The 25,000-nt window shown below is 39.5% G+C and overlaps 1 protein-coding gene across 3 annotated transcripts in view; it reads right to left on the bottom strand.

Annotated features, from left to right (window-relative positions):
- The window catches only part of galnt14 (UDP-N-acetyl-alpha-D-galactosamine:polypeptide N-acetylgalactosaminyltransferase 14 (GalNAc-T14)), a 202,887-nt gene that overhangs the window by 18,364 nt on the left and 159,523 nt on the right, over window positions 1-25,000 (bottom strand). For all 3 annotated transcript variants that reach the window (XM_044329691.1, XM_044329692.1, XM_044329690.1), the window contains 7 exons: window positions 20,466-20,553; window positions 18,175-18,259; window positions 12,077-12,180; window positions 7,878-8,004; window positions 2,291-2,383; window positions 1,040-1,123; window positions 1-7 (listed from right to left, as the gene is read on the bottom strand). The exon at window positions 1-7 is cut by the window's left edge and continues 138 nt beyond it. In XM_044329691.1, the coding sequence (XP_044185626.1) occupies window positions 1-7; window positions 1,040-1,123; window positions 2,291-2,383; window positions 7,878-8,004; window positions 12,077-12,180; window positions 18,175-18,259; window positions 20,466-20,553 (588 nt within the window). The remainder of the gene's footprint in view (window positions 8-1,039; window positions 1,124-2,290; window positions 2,384-7,877; window positions 8,005-12,076; window positions 12,181-18,174; window positions 18,260-20,465; window positions 20,554-25,000) is intronic.

Consider the following 25,000-nt stretch of genomic DNA (forward strand, 5'->3'; position numbering starts at 1 on the left):
TGGGACCCTGATGGAAAAAACAAACACAGAATTCACTCAGTTAAAGGCTCCGTATAACTGCAGATACATAACGTGTGTCTCAAATCTCAAATAAAATCAAAAAACTGCACCGGCCGGACACCATTAGAGGTAAGTGAGAAGATAATTAGAGTGAACTGACCCTTTAATCTCCAACACTAACAGCTTCACTGAGAGGAGACAGAGGGAACCAATCATCTCCACTCATTAACTACATCTAGATATCACAGTTCATTTGATTCATCAGCGTTTAAAAAAATATGACGCGCTGCACCTTTAACAAACCCACTGAAGGCCACGATTCTCTAAACTCATTAATTCAGAAAGTTTCCTCCCAATCTTCTTCTTCTTCTTCTTCTTCTTCTTTGATAAACTTTCTCAGTCTTTTCTCGTTACATTCTCGGCCGCGTTATAAACTCGGGCTTAAGCCCTGTAGCATTAATTTAATCTGCTATCTCTCTCTGTTTTAATAACCCGTTAAAGGTTATTCTGCGTTTTAAGGGTCAGGTCTGTCTTCCCCTGAGAGCAAGACTGTTAATTCCATTCTGAGGGATTAACACCAGCCTCCAGTGGGTAAATGGGTATTTAAATGTGAGTGTGTGTGTGTGTGTGTGTGTGTGTGTGTGTGTGTGTGTGTGAGAGAGAGAGAGGAAGAGGAAGCATTTAAATGAGTAGTGCTTATGTGTGTTAAAGGTGTTTGACATGTTTGTGTGTGTGGAAGTTATGTTATGAATGAGGTGACAGAAGACATAAAGATGACCTGATGTATTTGCTTCTGTTTGACCTTAATAATGACAAAAATTACATTTTTACATCTTTCAGACTCCATGGACCCAGTTCATAACCTCATCTTTCTGTTAAAAGCTTTTATTATTATATTATTATATTATTATATTATTATACGGCTGTCTGAATAATAACCTCCAAACACAGATAATTTTTTATTTTAACATTTTTTAAATAATTTTTTCTTTCTTTTTGTTTTGTGGTCATTCATAACATTTCTCACACACACACTTACTTGAGCTCTGGGTAGACGTTGTCCAGGTACCACTTGAAGGATTTGCACTTGAGCTTCTTGCGGAGTTCCACTCTGCCTCCGATGCTGGTGACAAACACACACAAACACACACACACAAACACACACACAAACACATACAAACACACACACACAAACACACACACAAACACACACACAAACACACAAACACATACAAACAAACACACACAAACACACACAAACACACACACAAACACACACAAACACACACACAAACACACACAAACACACACAAACACACACACAAATACACACAAACACACACAAACACACACAAACACACACAAACACACACACAAATACACACAAACACACACAAACACACACAAACACATACAAACACACACACAAACACACACAAACACACACACAAACACACACAAACACACACAAACACATACAAACACATAAAAACAAACACACACAAACACATACAAACACACACACACACACACAAACACACACAAACACACACAAACACACATACACACACACAAACACATACAAACAAACACACACAAACAAACACAAACACACACAAACAAACACACAAACACACACAAACACATACAAACACACACAAACACACACAAACACACACAAACACACACACACAAACACACAAACACATACAAACACACACAAACACACACAAACAAACACAAACACACACAAACACACACAAACAAACACAAACACACACAAACAAACACACACAAACACATACAAACACACACAAACACACACACACAAACACACACACGCAGGCAGATAAAGAGAATCAATCAGAGTCATAAAATAACCAAAGACGTAACAACATTGATAACAGATAATAGGAAAGACAAACACAGTCAGGACAAATAATGTCAGTATGTGATGTGAAAAGTCAGGTGAGACCTTACAGCTGTGTTTAAATGTCAGCGTTTACCTGTTTGTGACAGATACACACTGACATTTACACACAGCTGTGTGGCGTTTAATGTCTGCAGTAACATTGTGGGGACAATAGAGATTTCTCTACCAGCAGCATCCTTTTAATATATCCAGTGATATTTGGCCAACTGTGTTGCAGTTTTCCTGAAACATCCTACATCCCATCTGCAAATCTCTGATTGGCTCGGCTGAGTTTCCGATCAAGGAAACGAGCTCGACACCAGACGTAAAAACACTGTTTCACATTCAGTTGTGCTCATTAGTTGTGTGTGTTCTTACTCTCCGTAAGATTTTCCTCGTGCTGCAGGACGAGCGGAGTAGTAGAACAAGCGGAAATCGTCCATCCACACCTCAGCTGTCCGACGTGTGTTCCTGCCACCACACACACACGCACGCACACACACACACACACACACACACACACACACACACACACACACACACACACACACACACGCACACACACACACACACAGAATTAGAAGCATGGATACCTCACATCCTACTTCTACTTTCCTGACATATTAGCTCTTTCAGACATTCACCCCTTTACGTTGTAGCACCTTCATAACTTTTACATAAAAGCAGCAGTCTTACTAGAACCTGTAACATTTTCATATCACTTTCAACAAGTTTGAATTAAATGTCATCAGATGGACGTAACAGAAAGAGAAATGAGTGTCTTGTTTCGTCCTCTAACACAACTGTAACTCGTGGTGCAACTGGAGTGGAAGAAGTGAAAAAACCTTCTTACAACCGTAATAATCAGAGCAGACGACATCCTCTATGTGTTTTCAGTTTTCATTCATGTATCATGTTGTTTTCATTCAAGCATATCTGAGGATTTCCATCATGCAGGTGTGAATGTTTTTGACAGAACGCAGAGTTTTGGGTCAGAGGTGTAATTCATTAATCACACAGACGCCACAGAGTGTGAGTGCAAACATCACAAATAACAACATCCGTCTGGTACAGAACGATATATTCAACACTGTGAGTCTTACAGTGGACGACGGCGTCCTCTCCTCCGTCAGGAGCTGGTTTCTGACTGATATTTTTACTCGCAGGGAGACGGACGGAGGAGAAGCAGAAATGAGGAGGGAAGAAAACGTTAAAAAAAAATAGACACCAGCAGGCTGCCAGTGGTCACCTGCTGCCTTTAAACACAGACTCTCCTGTCTGTGAGTAATGTGTGCTGCAAAAACATATCTATCTATTAGGGCTGTGCCTGAATACAAATACCTTATTCAGCAAAGCACAAATAGTGTTTTTTTTTTTACAAATATTTGTTTGTTTTTGGGAAGAAAAAAAAAACATGTGAAATACCAGCACACAGGTCAGTTACATCACTATCTCAGTGTCTCTCCTCTGCTCCGCTGTGACGTCTGTCAGCAGGTCTCAGTGAGGGGAGTCACATCCACCTGCTACATGACGCACATTTACTAATTTGGACATCAGTCCTGGAGTTGGGGGTGTTTACTAGAGATAAAGCTGAACTACTGACACAAATGAAGGGAACACTTCATGAACACTTACTGTAACACTTTAATTTTCTAAAATTAAAAGCGTAATAAAAAGAAAAACAGGATTTTTAAACCTCTTTCCACTTTGAATTCGAATACAAATAATTTTGCTGCCTCAACAAATACAGATACAAATACAAATACTGAGCTCTCTGCACATCTCTAGTATCTATCTATCTATCTATCTATCTATCTATCTATCTATCTATCTATCTATCTATCTAAGTAATCAGCTAGTGTTCTCATGATCTTGATTCTGCCTGCATTGTTTTCATATTTCAATATGTAAATTACACAAACTACTCGCTCCTGCTATATTGTTATTTTTCACCTTGTTGCACAACATGTTTTATTCTACACCGGAGCCAACTCTCTCTCACAGCCGTGTGCCGCCATCTGTTTGGTGACATCTTCATAAATTGCAAGATTTATTTAAGCAAATTTCCAACGAGCGAATGTGCTCGAGCAGAGCTGACCCACCGCGGCGGTGATATTTAGCGACTCGTTTACTTCCTGCGTGATGGACAGAGGTCATTCGTTTTTTACATACTATACCAGCTCGTACCTGCAGCTTTTTTTGGCAGACTCGTTTAGGAGTTCAGTGACCCTTCATCCTGTTGAGCTTTGAGATGAATTCAGCTCATGTTTGCAGCTCAGTGTGCATCAGATTGCATGTTTATATCAGGTCTAAATTCTCATTCAGCTCATTTCTGTTTGATGCACTTTATTCACCCATACTGCACGAAGAGTGGAGCACATTTCCCTCTATCTCTCACCCCCATTTACTCTTTTTTCTCTCTCTGTCTCTCTGTAGTAATTAGCTATTAGCTGAGTTTCTCTAAGCTGTGAACTATCTCATTGAAATGACAGAAACCCTCAATTACAGACATTACACACACTGACTGTGGCAGTTTAATGAAGGGGGAAGAGAGAGAGAGAGAGAGGATGTATGCTGCTCGTAGGCGTATAAAGATAAGATAAGGCACTTTATTGTCATTGTACTGCTGCGCCAGACAACAACACAACCAGATTACGATGGCACTCCCTGATATTAAAACCATATTAAAACAATTAAAAAAGAAAATCTATCCGGTGTGCAGATAAAACAATTAGCAGCAACAGAAGATGCAGTCTCAGTGATGTGTGTGTGTGTGTGTGTGTGTGTGTGTGTGTGTGTTGTGGTGGGTGGGGGGTGGAGGAAGTGTCAGGCCATGTTCAACAATTTGACAGCGTTGGGGGAAGAAGCTGTTTTTCAGTGTTGTGGTGCGTGCGTTGTTCTGTGTCGCCTGCCAGAGGGGAGCAGTTTGAGGAGGAGGAGGCGGCGGGCAGAGTGGGTGGGCGGGTCGGGTCACAGATGATGATGATGATGGAGGCTCTGATAGATGTCCTCGACTGCAGCCAGCTGTCTCCCAGTGATGTTTTGAGCCGTCTTGATGACCCTCTGCAGAGCTTGCTGATCCTTCCCGGTGTAGCTGGCACCACGCTGTGATGCAGTATTTATGATACTCTCTGCTGGTCACGAGTAAAAGTTCACGAGAAGCTTCTGCGGGCAGTTTGGCTTTCCGAAAAAAACACATGTGAAGTGCTGTTTCACATGTGATAACTCACATGTGTTTTAACATGTGATGCATTCAAGGGCACATGTGGTTTTCGGATGTTTCATCCTATCCTTTTCACATGTAAAGTTTGCATTCACATGTGAAGCTAAAAACATGTTGTCTTTTTTCACATGTGAATTTTAAGATACACATGTGATTTCCAAATGTGAAATTCTGAAGTTCACATGTGAAATCAAAACATCACATGTGAAATATTTCGATTCACATGTGAAATGTTTCAGTTCACATGTGAAATGTTTCAGTTCACAGGTGAAAGACTGAATTTCACATGTGATATGCTCAGGGCACATGTGGTTTTCGGACGTTTCACATGTGATGCATTCATGGGCACATGTGGTTTTTGGATGTTTCACATGTGAAACTTAGGTTCATATGTGAAATGTTTCACTTCACATGTGACACTATCCTTTTCACATGTAAAGTTTGCATTCACATGTGAAGCTAAACATGATGTCTTTTTTCACATGTGAATTTTAAGATACACATGTGATTTCCAAATGTGAAATTCTGTTCAAAGTTCACATGTGAAATCAAAACATCACATGTGAAAGACTGAATTTCACATGTGCTTTTTTCGTAAGGGTAGATTCCTCAGAAAATAGAGGTGTTGTTGTGCCTTGCTGGTGATAGCGGAGGTTTGTATGGCCCAGGACACGTAAATACATGTCACACACACACACACAGGCTTATAATTAAAAACTCACTCATTGCACACACACACACACACACACACACACACACACACACACACAAGGTCACAGCAGCAGGCATCAGTGAGAGAGGAAACAGCATAATCTTTGTAATCGAATTATTAAGCAGCTTTTTTTGTGTGTGTGTGTGTTATTTAGCATATTCATAACCCAGACTGCCAGCGCCAGAGTCTCCAGCTAATTAACCGATGGAGCGACACGCGAGCAGTTTTTGGGAGACGTTGTGATAACAAATAAAAGTCATCGTCTTCCGCCACAGAACAGATGTTGCCTCGGTAACGACCAACAGGGAGCGAAATGATCAACTAAACAGACGAGCTAGAAAAAAAAAAAACACAACAGTGTTAGTGCGGATCATCTGGTTGACATATAACAATAAGTTTATATGAGCCGTTTGGCGGGAGGCTTTGCTCCCGAGTGCCGTTCAGCAGCGGGAGCGCTCGTTTTAGGAAGTGAAGCCTTTAACCCGGCAGCTTTAGTGCCTTGCTCACATGCTGAGGTTTATGAATTACTGATCTGTTAAAGGAACAAACCCGCCAGATAAATATCATCAGTCTGTGACGTTATGAGGATCCTAGGGAGTTATTCTATGATAAAGTGCTGCAATTTAGTTTTTCGGAGGAACCCTGCTCTCCTCGTCTATTTCAATTAGTCATTTACAACGTTTCCCACAATGCCTTTCAACACTTGATATCAGCCTTCCTGTGGATATACAAAAAGGACAATTTAAAAAAAAAACATTATGTGTCTCATATGAGTGCAAATTTAACAAAAGAAACAAGCGCTGTGTCGTAATTCCGTACTAATTTCTGTTTTTCATTCCTTTCTATATAAACTGCACCATGAAGTAATGTTGACACTCGATAATCTGGACAGGACCAGCTTCCTTATTGTATCCTTGATTAATCTATTTATACGAGATCAACATTCAGCCTGAGTACATTAGTCCTGTTAATGGATTATTGGACTGCCTGTAAACATCTTTCTGTTTGAACTGTTTGAAAGGGGGCAGAGAACAGAATACAGCTTGTGCTAATAGGATAATATTGTACTCACAGCGCAAAAGGCTTCCAGGCAGCTGTAAATCCACTTTAATAATGATGTGAGCGGCGCTCGGTGGCTGCGACACACACGGCTCAGAGTGCAAACACTGCACGTCTGTTTCCTTCTGTGTTTATTATCAGTCAGTCAGGCAGCGAATCAGTCAGCATGAACGTTAGTGTGATTATTAGTTAGGAGGTAGGATACTGTGTAACTACACACACACACACACACACAAAAAAGGATTTTTAGGAATTTACAGACAAGTCAGACATGTAATTATTTAATTTGGTACAAATGTTAATCAGTCAGGTGTTCAGTCAGGCAGCAGTATTATGGGTAATGGTGGGAACCATGTGATAAGTGACGACAGGAAGACTAGAAGTCTATAAGAAGCCCCCAAAATCCCACAAGAAAACACATTTTTGCACACAATAATCCTCTTACAAAACAGAAACGGACAATGGAAAACTGTTTGATGTGCTAATTTATGCTGCAGTTTGAGCAGCGCAGGTGATGAAGAGGAAGAAGAAGGTTACAGTTGAAGAAGGTGGCGGATAGACGGACGAGGACGGCGAGGACTGGAGAGCTGGAGAGTCTTCAGAGTGGATACTGGATATTTGTTTATGGTCATGTGACTGTGGCTGTCCTACTTACAGTCATAACGATGTATAAAATAAGATTAATGACAATGACGGGCAGCAAGTGGATCACAAGACAGATAATCAGAATCCTTAAACTCAACACACTGATTTTATCTCCAGACTGATCCAGACTGGAACAGTCTGATCCTGATCAGTTGTGACTCTTTAATCATAACTCTAATTAGTTAAAAAGTCTCTGTGCCGTAAGTTGACAGATTTATTTTTTGCTTTTATTAAGACTGACTCTGATATCAGTTTGAGATGCCAGAGAGCTGCTTTATAAAACGTAACATGAGGAAGTCTGAGGTGAAGTGTGTTGAGAAACGTACTTGATGTAGGTGTTGGCGTTGCCTTCGGGGAAGACGTACGGGTGTTTCTTCCTGAAGACGTGACCCACTCTGCTGCAGGGTAGGATCTCCAGACTGCCGCCACACTGCCACACCCGGAAGGAGATCTCTGCAACACACACACATACACACACACACACACATAGATGAAGCTGTTTGTCTATTACAGCGTCACATATCATCACATCCTGTTCCTGTAATTTGGCTCAATCACAAAGAATAATTTTCTACGCCTACATATTCTGTTTAGGTTTGTTGGGAGATTAATCTCAGGGATTTATCAAGAGATATGTTGCCTTGTAATGACCAGAGCAAGCACTCCAGTGTGTATCTGAGCTACGTAATAAACAGCAGCAGTGAAATCTGATCACTGCTGAAATCGTTTCAGGCGGGGTGAAAGTTCACCTGAAACCATGATGACTTTCATGCAGCAGGTATAATAATGTTTCTGTTTACTGCGGCTGCAGTCGTCACGCCTCAGAGTCAGATAAAAACATGCATTAAACACCCAACATTCAATGTGTGTACAACAACATTTGTATATATATATTTTTATATATTTTACAAAGACGTCTCATCTTGTCTTGAATCTGCTGACAAAGTTGTTCTTTCTTTTCAATATATGGTTTATTTTCTTACTCAATAATTACAAGAATCAGAACAAGGATTTGATAACAAAATGGAATCAAAACCAGAAATAACTGACAACTGCTTTTTAAGCAAATGCCGAACATTCTCTGGTTTCAAAGAATACCTAAATTCTTTGTATCCAATACCAAATTATAACAGCATTAATCTGCATATTATATAAGATATAAGATATAGTTGCTTGTCTAAACTGTCTGTGAGTAGTTCTGCTGATTTGGCAACTTTCGTTAAGGTGTAGTGAAATCATCTTTCTAAAAATGAACTCTGTAAATATATCAGTTATTTTATAAGTTTCTGTGTGTGTGTGTGTGTGTGTGCGTGTGTGTGTGTGTGTGTAAGCAGGCTTGTTGTTTATTTGAAGCTTTTCATTCTTGTCTCCTTGTTAGTTTTTTTTTTTTTATCCTGTGCATCACGGTTAAGTGGGCCAAACCTCGCTGAATATTTGATGACCTGCTGACGCGGACTCTGATTTTGTTTGTTTGATTTAGTGTGTGTGTGTGTGTGTGTGTGTGTGTGTGTGTGTGTGTGTGTGTGTTCATATGACCTGTTTACACTGTGCTCGTTCTCTGATGTGAGCACGGCAACACAAAAAAGACACAACTAGCTTCACTTTAGTTCACATCGTTGTGTGTGTGTGTGTGTGTGTGTGCAAGTGCCATTAAATTCACATAGCTGATGTCTGTGAGCTCAGAGAAGACAAAGAATGAAGAGTTTCCACAAAGAAACGAGCTGCTGAGAACTTAAGAAAGTTTTATAGTGACTGCGAGCGAGAGAGAGGGGAGAGAGAGAGAGAGAGAGAGGAGAGAGAGAGAGAGAGCTGTAAGAGAGAGAGAGGAGAGAGAGAGAGAGCTATAAGAGAGAGAGAGAGAGCGATGGAAGTGAAAATGAGAGCGTGGACTGGGTTTGATGAGGAAGAGGAGAGATGGAAGTAAAGATGAAACACCAGAGAGTACAAAGGAGAACGAGAAGTCAGTGAGATACTGAGATACTGACACAGAGCCTGTGAGACTGACAGAAACATGACAGAGAGCAAATGAGTGTGTGTGTGTGTGTGTGTGTGTGTTTGTGTGTGTGTGTGTGTGTGTGTGTGTGTGTGTGTGTGTGTGTGTGTGTGTGTGATGGTAGATGGAAGAAACAGTCTTTCATTGATTTGAGAAAAGCAGCAGTACAGCAATCAGCAAACTGACTCCAACCCTCTATTACTGAACACACACACACACTCACATATATATTTGCTATTGCACACACACACACACACACACACACACACACACACACACACACACGGTTGAGATGACTGGAGGCAGGTAGCAGCAGGAGAGCCAGATGTTGCTGCTGGATGGATGTCAGACTGTTCAGACTTTTGCTGCTGAAAGAAAAGTTCACCTTCGTTCAGCTGATATTAAAGGACCTTCATATTCTTGTTAATCATTTCTCCCCTTTTTCTGATTTACACAGCTGTTCATGTTCTTATACTGCAATAGAACATCTAAAAAAAACCACCCCTGTCTCCTATAAAATGCATTTATATGCTACTCATTTGCAAATACATTTCACCTGGATCATGTTCAAGTGTTTATCCTGCTCAGAATCACAGAGAGGAGGTTCTGGTGGATCACTGACAGGCTGACAAAGAATAAAACTTTGACATCAGATGATTCTACATCCTACGTGTTTGCTGTGGTTAAATATTCAATAAGTCAGGACGTTCTTGTGACTTATGGTTAAGATGTTGACTATGAACCGTAAACGTGACCGGTTCATATCTGACCAGAGGACTTTGTTGCATCTCTCTCCCTCATTTCCTGTTATCTGTCTACTATCTCTATCTAATAAAGGTGCAAAATGACCCCAAAATTATTATACAAGGTAAGATGTGTTAGACCAAAACCATCAAAAACCATGATCCAGTGCTTTGTTTTACCATAACATAACATAATAATATTAACGAACATTATCTGCCTCGAGCGGATAATGTAGGGAAAACAGGAAGTAGATGAAATACACAGATACGGTTTGTATAATATAATAATTAATATAAACATTTCCTGTCATGTTGATGAATACAACAGCAACATGATGTTTCCAGATTTGTTGCATGAATTGAAATCTCAGGAGACAATCAGACTGGAACAATAATTCACTGCTTCCAGCCACTCAAATCTGAATATTTTCTTCTCACAAATTGAAAATCTTTGTATGTTGGACAGTCAGCTGGCTGCTTCAGTGTTACAGATGTACGCAGCTGCTCATGAATGGAATTAATGAAATAAAAATATAATCACAAAAAACTTTCTGATAAATCATCCACCGATTATACGATTAATGAAGAGGATAACTGAAAGATTCATCTACAATGAATGAATCATTATTCGCAGCCTTGCTGAGAACATAATCTATAAATCAGCAAAATATTCTATTCTGTAAGTGAATATTTCATAACATGACATTGTTTTTGAAATACTACAGCAGCAGATACAGTCCTCAACGGACAAACTGAGCATGTTACTACATAATAATCATATCAAACACTGCCTCCCACCTTACAGCTTTATATTTTCTCCTAAACAACGTTTATATGTCATCACTGTTTAGTTGCAGGTTGTAAACTTGTTCAAAGCAGTTTGACATGAGATGAAACCAGAACTCTGTCACACTGTTGGTTTCTTGTACTTATGTTTTTTATTATTATGGGATTTCAGTCTTTTCATCTGGTAAGTTTCCTCCAAAACTGAATAAACTGACCGTCTTTATAATTTCTTGGTCCCATGAACTTATCACTGAGACTCGATGGTCGGCAAGAATCTGTTTGAAGTTTCTAACTAGTGTAAAACCTGAAAATATATAAATATATATATATATATATATATATATATATATCAAAGGAGCCTCTAGGAGTCAGCTTCAGGTCCAGTACGGAGAGAAGAAACCAACCGAGCACGTCTATATGGACACATCAGACTTGACTTTATACTCGTTAATACAAAGTATTGACTCTGAGGTGACATGTTTATATTTTTCTCTACTAAATATGTGTCAGTAAAGCAGCAGTATTACACCAGTAACTTGTTTTTTACCGCCTCTCTCTCTCTCTGGCAGGATGATGATGATGATAATGAAAACATACTGTCAAGAGTTGCAGAAGCCAAAAAAAACCCGATAAATTACAGCTCTCCATATGTTCACGGCTTTGAGTTTTGGCTCAGAAAACAGTTTGCATCACTATGAATGCAACAACAACAAATTAAATGCAACTCTGCTGTAATCCTCCCACATCTGCAGAGTGAGACTGGTCTTTTATATTTTTGAGGAAACTTAAAGGAGAGAAGAGAGAAAGGTAGAGTAGAAGGAGAGAGAGCTGAAAAATAACTGTTGTGATGTTTTTATACAAATGTCCATCTTAATATCTAGAGAAGACTAAACCCTGGTGGTTAAAGTTGGCACTTATAACAATGGTGGATGGAAACATGCAGTCATTTGCATTTTCTTTTTACAATTTTTAGGAAATTTCTGAAATTTTCTGGACGACTCACCGAAGTTCTCCCCGCCCCAGATGTCCATGGCGGTGTCGTATTTGCCGAGGTGATTGAACCAGGACCTGTCAATCACAAAGAGCCCACCCGCGATGATGGGAGTCCTGCCAGAGAGAGAGAGAGACGGTGAAAAAGAGAAGAGACAGAGCATGTGCTGTATTGTATGATTTGTATGTTCTTCCTAATTATTCTAAAGTCTAATCTTGTGCTGCCAGATTTAAGTCTCATCATCAGGCTCACAGGTCTGAAGAAGATCCTGATGATGATGATGATGATGATGAGACCTTTAGAAATCATCAGGGAACCATTTGATTGGCTGTGTGTTTAAAAAAATGCATTTAAAGAGAATAAAACAACATCTCCTGATTAGCAGTAATCATTTTATTAATCTCATCTCATCTAATCTAATCCACAAGTAAAGATACTCTACTACTACTTCTTCTTCTTCTTCTTTAGATGCTTTATGTATTCTCTAAAATAGAAATGAGCCTGTTGGTTTGCTGCCACACACACACACACACACACACACACACACACACACACACACACACACACAGGCTGAATCATGATCTGAAGGCCAGCATGCATCATCTAATACCCTCTGTTGATTAATGATTATCCTGCTGCACAGCCTGTAAATAGCATCCTGTGTGTGTGACAGTGAGTCTGAATGTATTATATGTATTGTATGCGCCACATATAATGCATACGTCCTTGTGTGTCCACAGGAATGTACATATGTGTGTGTGTGTAAAAGTATGTGCTTGTGTTACTGTAGTGTGTGTGTGTGTGTGGACCGTATATGTGACTGTTGTGCTGGTTTGGTGTGTGTGTGTACTTGTATTAATGGGAGCAAACTGAGGAAATTAAACAGCATGAAATAACTTGGCAAATAAATGAAATGAGACAAAGCTGCGGTGTGTGTGTGTGTGTGTGTGTGTGTGTGTGTGTGTGCACTTGTTCTTATATCTTTGTGAGGACCCAGTTTTAAACCTACACAGTGAGGACGTTTTGTCTGCTTCCTGTTTAATCAACACTTGGTTTTAGGGTGTGTGTGCGTGGGGGTGTTTTAGGTAATGGTGACATGATTTTACAATTCTGGAAAGTTATCACAGTCAGACATTTTCTCCTTCTCCTTGACGATCATGTGATAAACAGCAGATTCACATAGTTCATGTAACAAAGTTGTTAACCAGGAAGTTGAGCTCGCACATATTTGACTGGCCTATTCAGTGTGTCATGGTGGGATGACATCACTTTTCGTTTCGGCCTTGTCTATTTTTGCTGGAGCCTCTGCATCAAGACCCTGCTGTGTCCACTCAGTGGTCTCATTGCAATAAAAGGAGAAGCTACATCTTTTAGCATCGTGCTAACTTTGGTCTGAACAGGCCTTAGCAGCACTGGAAGGTATTTTTGAGGTATTTGTAATGTAATTGGGTATTTTAAGTTTATTCTACTAAATACTTCTACTCCACTACATGTTTTTGACAGTGATAGTTACTAGTTATGTGTAGTAATACGTATGCATTATGTCAATGAGGGTCCTCACAAGTATAGTGTATAGATGTGTGTGTAAGACTCAGACAGACACAGTGACTCAGTCCAGCCTCCGCAGGTTGACAGAAGCAGCACAGTGACATCCAGATAGAGACAGACCATCATAATAAACAAGCTGAACTCCATGTCTCTACTCGTATCTCCATAACACACACACACACACACACACACACACACACACACACACACACACACACACACACACCAACACCACTTGTTCATCTGTGAGAGTTTAACACTCTGCCTCCTCCTAAAAAAAACAAGTCAGACAGTCACAAGTTGGCACAGGAATAAATCTGTGTTTCTGCCACCAAGCTCTGACTTATGAAGAAGGCACAGAGCCAAAGTTTATTATTTATAACCGTGTGTGTGTGTGTGTGTGTGTGTGTGTGTGTGTGTTTGGGTCTGTGGCTCCTCTCCCTCCCCTTTGTTTGTTTGTTCATCTCTCCGAAGCAAATGCTCTGTCAGGCATCGATGATCCGCTTTTGTGTAAACTTGCAGTGAATGACGTGTGTGACCTCGGGTCCAGCAGGGGGCGCTGCGGCGACGCCAGGTCAGAGGAGGGTGAGACATTTTGTTATTGATTTGATGTTGCAGGAAGGAATCTGCGTCACTTTAGCAGTGGGATGTTAATACAGAGCTGTATAATTAACCAACACAACCACAGATAATGTGATCTTGTATATATGGTATTTATTATCTTTCAAGCTTTAGTCTTCTTTTTCAGGATTTGCTGCAACAGTCTGACATGTAAATAATGTGGATCTTATATCTTTAAAGAGTTATATAAGAGTTATATAAGGTTTTCTGGATTGTAAACATATTGTATGTACTGTGAGTGTATGTTTTATTATGACATGACTAATAGTGGGGTTCAGGAAGTCTAGGGATGCACAATAATGGATTTTTTGCCAATATCCGATATGCTGATATTTCCAACTCATTGTGGCCGATTGCTGATGCCGATATATGCACCTTTTTTCCAGCTGGCTGAGGAGACTATTATGTGTGCAAGCATAGATTGTTCTAAGTATGATCGAGAAAGACAATATATGAAGGAAGAACTTATGAAGACTGGAGTTCAGGAGCTCAGCATTAAAACTTTAATGAACCTGCCAAGTGGGAGCAGCAGTAGAGTTTTCATTGAATTCATTAGACAGACAGGATTAATGTGTAGGATTTAATCTCTGGTCCACACTCCGGAGCAGAAGGTGGCGGTAATGCACCTAATATGCTGGTTGCCATCCGCCGTTATAAACCAAAAAGAAGAAGTTTTTTTTTTCCAAACAGAGTGATACATCCTGTCAGCCGAGGTGTTTCCTATCTGTGCAGCTGAACACAGCAGCACCGAGACCATCAGGGTGACACAGTCCGTCGAGGGAAGCGCAGTCAGGCGGCGGAGGAGAAGGCGACATATCAGCCTCTCATAATCGGCAGAATTCGCAAATGCCGATATTTCATTTTAGAGCTTTTATCAGCCGATACCGATGACATGCCGATAATATCGTGCATCCCTAGTGAGATCAATATATGGACTTACTTTGTCACATGTTGGGTAAATGATGAAGATGTAATGTATAGCTAAAAGCATTTGGGAACTTTTTCCTACTGTAGACATTCAGGCTGCCAAATAGTCATTAACAATGGAGGAAGTTGCAAAGCAGCTCAGTTACTCACTCTGAATATTGAGAAAACAGCGATCGTGTATTTTATGAATAAACAAAAACAAAGAGTTTTTCCAAATAGTATCAATATGATTTGTACTTGTTTTGGCTCAAGTTGAGGGTTAATGTTGTGTGAACAATGTTGACTGATACCAGTAGCGTTGTTATATACCAGGTGGCATAAGGGAAAGGACACCTCTGCAATAAATATGGTTCTGCCTGATAGATTGGAGGGCCTATTTAAGGGGAGAGATGTAGGTTTAGGGGGAGCAGGACGTGATCACACCTGAGTTAAGCTAGTTAACTTTGATTTTGCTTGTGTTCATTTCATTTTTTTGAGACATCTTTTTGGTTTGTTTTTTGGTAAACTGGACTGAATAAATCAGTTTTTGCCTCCTACCACCTTCCTAACCACGACAGTCAGGCTTCTTCACACAAATATTTATATATATATAGATGAGTTTAAATGCTTTAAATGTTACTCTAGATTCCACTCTTACATTCAAAAGTTATTAAAAACATGAACCATGTATTGAAACATCACTAACTTTAGACATATTAGGAGTTTGTTAACAGTTGAAGCCTCTGACACATATTTAAATACTTTTTTCTTATTTTCATTACTGCGGATCATGTCGGTCTCAGACAAACAAGACTGTCTTAAAACCAATTAGGTCACTTCATAAATAAGCCCTGAAAGTCCTGAACAGGAAATCATGACAGTATCATTATTGTTGATATACATGTTAATTATAAAACGTTAAGCTTTGACGACTCAATGTCCGTTCAGTGCATTAGATAATCCATAATGCTGCTCGTCCACCGTTGTTGCAGAGCTTTGTTCAGCTCCGCTCCGAGCAAATGAGCTTCAAGGTCTGATTGGAGGGGAGGACGCGGCGTCGCTGAACGAGACTCTGCTTTTTCTTTTAAAGCCATTAAAGAAAGAAATAAGCTCCTTGTCAATCTGAAAACCTGCACAGATTTACATATTTTTTCTCGTGAAGTCAAAAAATGGATTTTAAGTAAACGTCTTGTCAGCATTAAGTTGACATTTTGATGACCTGTTTTAATAACTTTGGATATATATGTGTGTAATATTTTGATATCTGTATTCTGATTTGTATTTATTCCTATGAAGTGTGTGTGTGTGTGTGTGTGTGTGTGTGTGTGTGTGTGTGTGTTTCTGTTCACCTGCCCAGAGACTACAGATGGAAATTAGCTTGTAACTAAATCTGCTACGAAGCATCTTTTCTCTTTGTTTGAGATTAATGTATTTTGTAAATGGTCCCTGATATAAATACATTAAATAATAAACTAAATTGGTAAATCAACTACTTCCTGACTGACGCTGACAGTAACGTATGTTCATATGATGCTTCACACCAAACTCTCCAAACAAACACCGTTGATAAACTCAATGAGCGACTAAAAATGATAAAATGATGGTTTTTGTTTTAGATTCTTCTTTGTTACTAGAAGAATCTACAGACAGATAACAGCTTGTGTGCACGACATGAAAAATAAATCATCGTTCAGGACTTTTGGGGCTCAATAAGAAGCTGAAAGGTAGAAGCAAAATAAATTGTTCAAAGATGAGGATGACAGTCCAGAAGCTCAAGAACAATGAAAACAACTGAAAGAAGAAAAAGGATAAAAAAAAAATGTTGCAGCTTTTGTTTTGTTTTTTATACAGAAGTATTGTTCTTGTTACAAACAAAATCTGAAGGTAGATTTTATTATAAGATACTACTGTATCTTATAATAAAACTTTGTAAAAGTTTATGTGAGTAAATTCTGTGTTTTTATCTCTGATGAAAGTCCTGCTTGAATTTAAGCTTTTATTGGTCAATAAATAACATTACAACAAAGATTCCTTTAAATATTAAAATGAACTTTTGAAACACTTTTTGTAGTATTTATCTCATCTGAATATTTACATTTTATGCAGAGAAATACATTGAGGATATTTGCAGATAGATCCAGCTGTCAACTGGAATTGTTTTCAAAGTATAAAAGTTTAAACTAAATGATATAAATACACAGTATATATATATAAAAGGATATTTTCACATATTCTGAAACACTGCAGTCTAAGTGGTCGTCTAGACAAAATATATTTCTACTCCCTATGGATACTGCAACATCAGCTACACACACACACACACACACACACACATACACACAGAGACAGACACACACACACACACACACACACACACACACACACACACACACACACACACACAGACACATAGACACACACACACACACACACACGCACACACACGCACACACACACGCACACACACACACAGACACACACACACAGACACACACACACACAGACACACACACACACAGACACACACACACACACACACACACACACAGACACACACACACACAGACACACACACACACACACACACACACACACAGACACAGAGAGACACACACACACACACACACACACATTTAGTTGCAATTAAAACTCTCAACTCAAGCTTGAAAATGGAAAGTGAGGATCAGGGTTAAACGCCCACGTCAAACTTTTTGCTGGCAAGTTTTTTTTTGTATTTATGTATGAAACTTTCAGAACAAAGAGAAAACTTCTTCTGTGTACAGTAAATATCTGGTGAAGGTGAAAGTTTACACGCCAGAAACCAGCTTGAACTTTAAGATTCTGAATGAAGAATAGCATCTCTGTTAATCTCCTCCATATGTTTCCTCACATGTTTCTCCTTTTCTCTCTTCTCCACCTCTCTGTCCTCTCCTATGTGTTTCTGTTGCTGTCTGCACCTTGCACACACTCTCTACTGTACATATGTGTGTCTATGTGTGTTATACTGTATGTGTTTGCGTGCGTCAGCGTGTTACTTGATAGGCTGGGTCGGGTCAGTCCGGCGAGCTCTCTGCTCTGGCGACAGCTGCTCCCACTTAAAGTGGAGACTCCAATCAAACCCTGAGAGATAAAAAGAGACACAAGATACGTACTATATACATTATACCGCATATATAGAGAGAATATCGTACATTACCAAGGCTTCACTACATTAAGATTAGATGCTCCCAAAACAACGATTTATCGAGTAAAATTGCAACATCTCAACTTTACGACTTCATCGGGTAATATTGAGCATGTGACCAGGATGCTTCATATATAGAGGACACACTGAAAATCACTGGGTTATAATTATACTCAGTTTGGGTCAATATATCATCAATACGACTGCTGAGGTTAACTTTATCAATCTGTTATTTTGACCCAGTGTTACACACAAGCTTTAACTAAAACCTGTCACAAGTGTACTGTTTCTTGTACAAAACGATGTGCAAATGACATCTGAAAGATAACAAACCGTGACATGTTTGCTGAAGAGAGTAGATTATAACCTGCTTGTCTTGAGTGGCATTCTGGGTAATATTAACTTGTATTGTGTTGCTGCTTTATTGACTTAAAATGTCCGTAGCATAGTAGATAGTCTGTCTTTTGCATTTGTATTCAATATTTTTGTCAATAAAGCATCAGTTTCTATGTATGTGTGTGTGTACATGTGTGTGTGTGTTGGCTTGTGTAGGTGTGTGTGTTTGCTGATATGGCAGTCCAGCAGGCCAAGGAGTTGCTGCCACAGCATTTCCATCCTCCATTTATGTGTGTGGGTGTGTGTCTGTACACATCAACGTACGAGAGTCTGTCTGTATGTCTCGATGTGTGTGTGTGTGTGTGTGTGTGTGTGTGTGTGTGTGTGTGTGAGAGAGAGAGAGAGAGAGAGAGAGAAAAGGCCGAGGACAGGGCTATTATCAGCATTGATTGGTGGATTGCTGTTACCAACAGAAGTAGATTGGACTAAGATAGGCTAATGGAAAGAGAGAGAGGGACTATGAAGCTCTTAGAAGAGATTGGCTTTAGAGAGAGTGAGGGATGACGGAGGGAGACGAGTGGCGAACACGGTTGTGTGTTGTTCTGATGTTTTTATCAGGACGTCTGACTTCAGCTCATCTGCAACTGCAGAAATGTGTCGCCCGCCTTAGATTCTCTGTTCTACTGTCGATGCTCGGTGCATTACAAAATCCTTCCTTCTCCGCTTTCACTGCAATTAGTGATTTCCTGGTTTCAGGTTACTGCATTTCAGTCACACATGCTCTGATGTACGAGACATCTGATAGCAGCCATCAGTCTCGGATATGATGGAGGAGTCTGGACTGGCTGATATCCAACATGTGTGAGGAGTTATTTATGGCATCCAGGGGTTTGTAAGTAAAAGTCTCCTGGTTGAATCATCAGCACAATAGATGAACGAATACAATCATAAAAAGTCAAAAGTACAAGTCTGCAAACATGGAAACAGGGGGAACAGTGAACTTGACAAGACAAAGGGTAGTTTGATAAGAAACATCCAATCACTGCTTGGAGTTCTGTTGGGTGCTCAGCTGATGGCGAACTGAACATAATAAAATGTTCTGCCTTTTAAGTCAATTCATTTTTGTATTCTGAATCCAATTTTGGATGAATTCTGCAAATATGGTACCGTGTTTCATTCAATGTTTCATTCCTAACTATTCAGAATTAATGGTTTCTTTAGCAATGACTAACTAAGGCTCGTAGGTGCTGTAGTATTTTTAGCCCACCACCACACCAATATTTGAAACTGATGTCCATAATATAAACCTATAGTATCATTAAATAATGCAGGAGACAACAGTGTCTCTATGTTGAGGGACTTTGTGAATATTATTAAAGGAAAACTTTAAAGCAGGGAAAAATATTTCCAGAAACAATGAATGTGAGCAAAGTTTACACCCGAGTTTCAAAACATCAGCAGTGGCTTTCGGGTGGTATATTTTACAAATATTTCTAATATCCGCCTGATATAAGATTGTATTTGAAGGAAAAAAATCCTCATAATACCACTGAGATCCAACATGATGCCAATAAACACCTTTAGGGTCTTCACAAGAAACTAATATCTAAAAGGTGTTAAGACCTTGTCAAAACCTGTATATTACAGTTTCCTGACACTGAGAACAGGTTCATGAACTCATCATGAAGGGGCTTCTTCATAAAGCGGGAACCCTCTGGGGTTACTCTCTGTCATCAAATGATGCCCCGAAGGCGCCTCAGAGCCATTTTTATTTCAGAGTGTCGACGGAGGAAAGTGTTTTCTTACCTCCACGGAGATCAGCAGAGGCCGCCACGTAGGCAAATGTGTCCATGTTGATGATGTCGATGACGGGGCTGACCACACGGGTCGGGTCCTGGGTACACACGAAAACACAGACACACGTTCATGTTGGGTTAGGGCTGTAAAGCAAATGAAAAAAGAAAAGGACAACATCCTGGAAAGAGAAATAAAGGAGGAGATTTAAAAAAAAAGAGAAAATGACGGGAGGGTGAATGGGTTCCTGTGGGTAGATCATCAAATTCCTCTGCAATAAATGAGATTTTCAGTCCAGTGTGTGTGCACGTGTGTGTGAAAGAGACTGTACATTCCAAGGTCGTTATATTACACCACATTAAAAGGAGTTTCAGTCATTCAGCACCAATCATGCACACGGCACATATAGTGAGGTGAGAGTGACCTCTACCTCTGTTCACTTCCATTCAATTCCATTTTATTCACTTTAATGCCATTAACGTCCGACTGTTAAGTCATATGAAAATAAGACGTACTGAAAACTCCTTCCAAATGAAAGGAGGATTCACCATGAATGAGCAGAAAAAATGAATAATACAGTGGATATAGAGATTTAATGCACATAAAAATTTACATTGACATGTTTCAACTGAATGTCACGGCCACAGAGCATGAAAACCAGCTGCAAACCTGTATTTAATATGCTTGTAAAACATGAAATAATGTTGCAGAACAACTCCAAAGTATTTTATAAATGTGACTGATAAAGACCGAATCGTGACACAGATGGATCTTGTGGACATTAAGAGTTACTTACAAAAGGAACCTGCGTGATCACTATAGCTGGAGGTTTAGTTTAGGCTAACATAGTGTAAAGTAACATTTTTAAGTCAAATATCTCAGTACCTGGGAAATAAATCAATTAGTTAAGGATTGGGAATATAAGATTGCATGAGGTACTGTTATATTCTCTCTTATCAGTCTAAAGTTTGATGTGCTACTGTGTTCCTGTTGGTGTTATTCAGCTAACATTTTCTGGGTTACTCCTCTTTGCAGATGATGCACTTTTCTCATGCAACAAACAAGTTGTTAGCTGCTCTTCAGTTTATAATATGTGACCTTCAGTGTTGCCAATGATTACTCTAGAACAATAGAAACATTTTGAATGACTCAACGAAAACTCCCCTGCAAATGACCATTTTACATGTCTGCTTCTGTACTGGTTAAACAGGTTGATTTGTAGGTTTTAATGGTGTTGGTAGGTGTAGTTTTAAACTTTGGACAGAGGACTGGCTAGCTGTTTCCCCCTCCCTCCCGACATCTGCGAACTTAATGCACATACATGAGATTCATCTCATTTTACTCTTAGAAAGACATTTAATTCTTATATTATAGCAAAACATGCAAGTATGAATTTAATTCCTCTGCATAAATGACTATTTACAAGACTGAACTCCAACAGTGAGTCCAGGTTTAAGAGGACAATGTGTTAAGTGGCAAATTTTTTAAATGAGTGGATAAGACCACTTTTAAGTAGCTTTAAAAATGATGCTAAATTTCTGTGGCTGGTGGATATGACACATATGCAGTACTGTTGTTTCCTAACACTAAACCAAAGTTCACATATTTATCATGACTTACACATGAGACAAATGAACACAATAACAATGTTCTATTATTTGTTGCTAGTATATCACTCACTCCTGTTTAATCATCCATAAGGTTATAAGACTCTTATGGATTTAGTTTAGTAATTCCAACTTAAACCTCAAACTGAGTCCTAAACCCTTTTAAAAGTGAGAACTGGCAAAATGTCTGCACTTGATTTTCTTCATATTACTACCTTGATGGCACCATCGGCTCTTTCCAAGGATAAAAGTACAACACACACACACACACGCACACACATAAGCATGCCAGACTTGGACTCCCCGTTAAATCATGGAGTGTCCCTCTATTAGTTTGGTCAAACGGCTGGATGCGTCTTCAGCCAGTGATATTACAGAGCAGGTGGAGCGGTTCTGGACCATTAGCTGCAGGGTCAGTGCAAGGGGACGCCAGGCTGCATCCCTCCACAGAGCTCCAGCCACATTACAAAGCACTGCGTCTGCTTTAATAGCTGTTAGGGTAATGACACTGTGCAGCACTCAGGGTGAAGCATTCGCGACATTACTGTTGTAATTGGATGAGCGTTATTTTCAAATCGCTCGGGAGCTGTTTCTTAATTTCAGCCATTTCCTCTTTTTTTTCCACCTAATTTGAACATTTGGAATGAGACCATCTGATGACCCAGCTGAGAGGAAACTGACCCCGAACATCCTGTATCATCATCATCATCCTTCATGAATCTGTCCTGCATCAGAGCTGGATTACTACTACTCATATTTGTTCCTGAATATTCTGCAGTACGATAACAATAGAAGATTTTACAACACAATCTTTTCAGGTTAAACTGATAGTATGTGACACTGCTGTCTTGATTGCTGTTTTGTAAAGACACTGATCAAACACTGCTGCTAACATATAAAAACTGAATCCACCATCCTAATAAAAGAAAATCACAACTTTCACTGCACTTTTGTACCTTTTTATCTTCTGAATATCTTTTTTTTTAAAGCTTAGAAAGGCAGCGTCGGTGTTTATTGTAGTTTTGGCTCACACCTCCTGGGCTAACCTCTATTAGTCTGTTTTCTTTTTCATCTCTTTTGGCACTATTTTTTCTCTTTGTTCAGCCCTGCTGGCTTTACTACTCAGACTTAATATCCCTACTGTATCAGTGTTAAAACAAGAAACATATCATTTACTTAGAAAACCAAGACAAGAGTCATCACATACTGGACATAAACCAGAAATCACCATTCATCCCATTATTAGCTATTTACTAGGGCTGTAGTCTGCTGGTCTACTGGTCGATTAGTTGGTCGATATGCTCTCGTCCGACTAAATTCTTATTGGTCGAATAATCTCTGTGTTATTTTCATAAGTAGAAAAGTGCTACATCAACAAGCTTTCCAGGATTAAACCATTATTTCCTGCGGCGGGAGGGACAGACTAACAAATTACCTGTGAAAACAACGGGGGTGTATTCAAAACACCCCCGTTGTTTTACCAACTTTGAACTTGCCCAACCTAACGGAGACTGCTGGGTCTAACTGTACTCAACGTTTACCGAGAGTTTACTGAATCAGTGTATCTCCTATAATTATAACAAGAATAATGCCAAATGCCTTTAATGCCAAAAATAACACCAAATATCCATTCATTTGGAAATCAATAGTGTTTGTGAGTCTCTGTGCAGCGCTGTTCCATTATGTGAGTCAACCTCTGTGTCGTTGCCTGGGAAACTAATGGTAGCATAACTCCGTTAAGGAATACGTCATTTCATAGTATGTTTGCGTAGCGAGCGGGGAAAGAGTGAGCGGCGGGGAAGTGATGGTGGATGTGAGCGGAGCAGAGGAAAAGGTTAGCAGTAAGTCGTCAGTCTGGCAGTAAATGTACATTACAGACTACAGTGTGTCAGTTAATAAATGCTAAGAAGTCACGTCTGTTGTTTCCCCAAGTGCTGGAAAAGTGAAGGCGGTTAGCTCCAAAGTTAGCAACAATGGGTTAGCATAACCTGACGATGCAAAACAGAGAAATAGAGATGCACCTCCCAACCCCTAACTAATCGATTAGTTGACGATTATGTACGATTTCAGTTGACCAAGATTTTCTTTGGTTGACTACAGCCCTACTATCTACTGTGTTTGCTTTTTAATCTTCTCCGATTCTTCAGTTATGGCTAAATTATCCCACAATGCAACATAAACAAAGTATGTCAACCAGTATGTTACCATCATTTTTGATGATATGACATCAAAAGTAGACTTATTCATGTACAGAAACAATCATCAGTAGAGAAAAGCAAAAACAGCATAAGAAAGCTGTGGATTTTTTTATTTTTTTTTTTACTTTGAATCACCTCTCTGACAATAAAATAAACAAGGTAGTTATCTGCCATGAATGATGAAACAACGGTTGGTTTGTTAACAAGTCTATAGCCACAGAAATGCTGTCAAAGCCTCATGGGAACTGTCAGGAATACTCTGCTGCTAGTGTGATAGTAGCTCAAAATATGGACAGAAAAAAGTATAAAGTTTTAATGAATAATACGAGAAAACACACGCGGCTGTGAAAGCAAGTGGAACTGAAGCTGCTAACCTGGAAGTCTGAGGCTGAGCTTGAGCTCTCTATATCAAGCAGACAGACAATTACTTTGAGGGGAATAGAACTTCACAGTGGGCTCAAGTTCTGCCTGTGTGTGTGTGTGTTTACCTGGATCAATAGCTCATACATTTAAATCTAAATATATGACTATAAAGCGAGTGGACAGACAGTGACGGATGGCTCTCTTTCGCGCACACACACTGTCAGACCGTGAGTATGAATATGGATGATGTCTGGTAGAGAGGCAGAAACACATCAGGCTCTGTGCTGCTTTTACTTATTGATCGCTGCTCTATAGACGGAGATCAAAGGTCTTTATTATCAGCGAAAACAACTGTTGACTTGATGCATTGGAGAAAAGG

This window comes from Thunnus albacares, chromosome 16 (assembly GCF_914725855.1).
Source record: "Thunnus albacares chromosome 16, fThuAlb1.1, whole genome shotgun sequence".
In the NCBI taxonomy this organism is placed as follows: Eukaryota; Metazoa; Chordata; class Actinopteri; order Scombriformes; family Scombridae; genus Thunnus; species Thunnus albacares.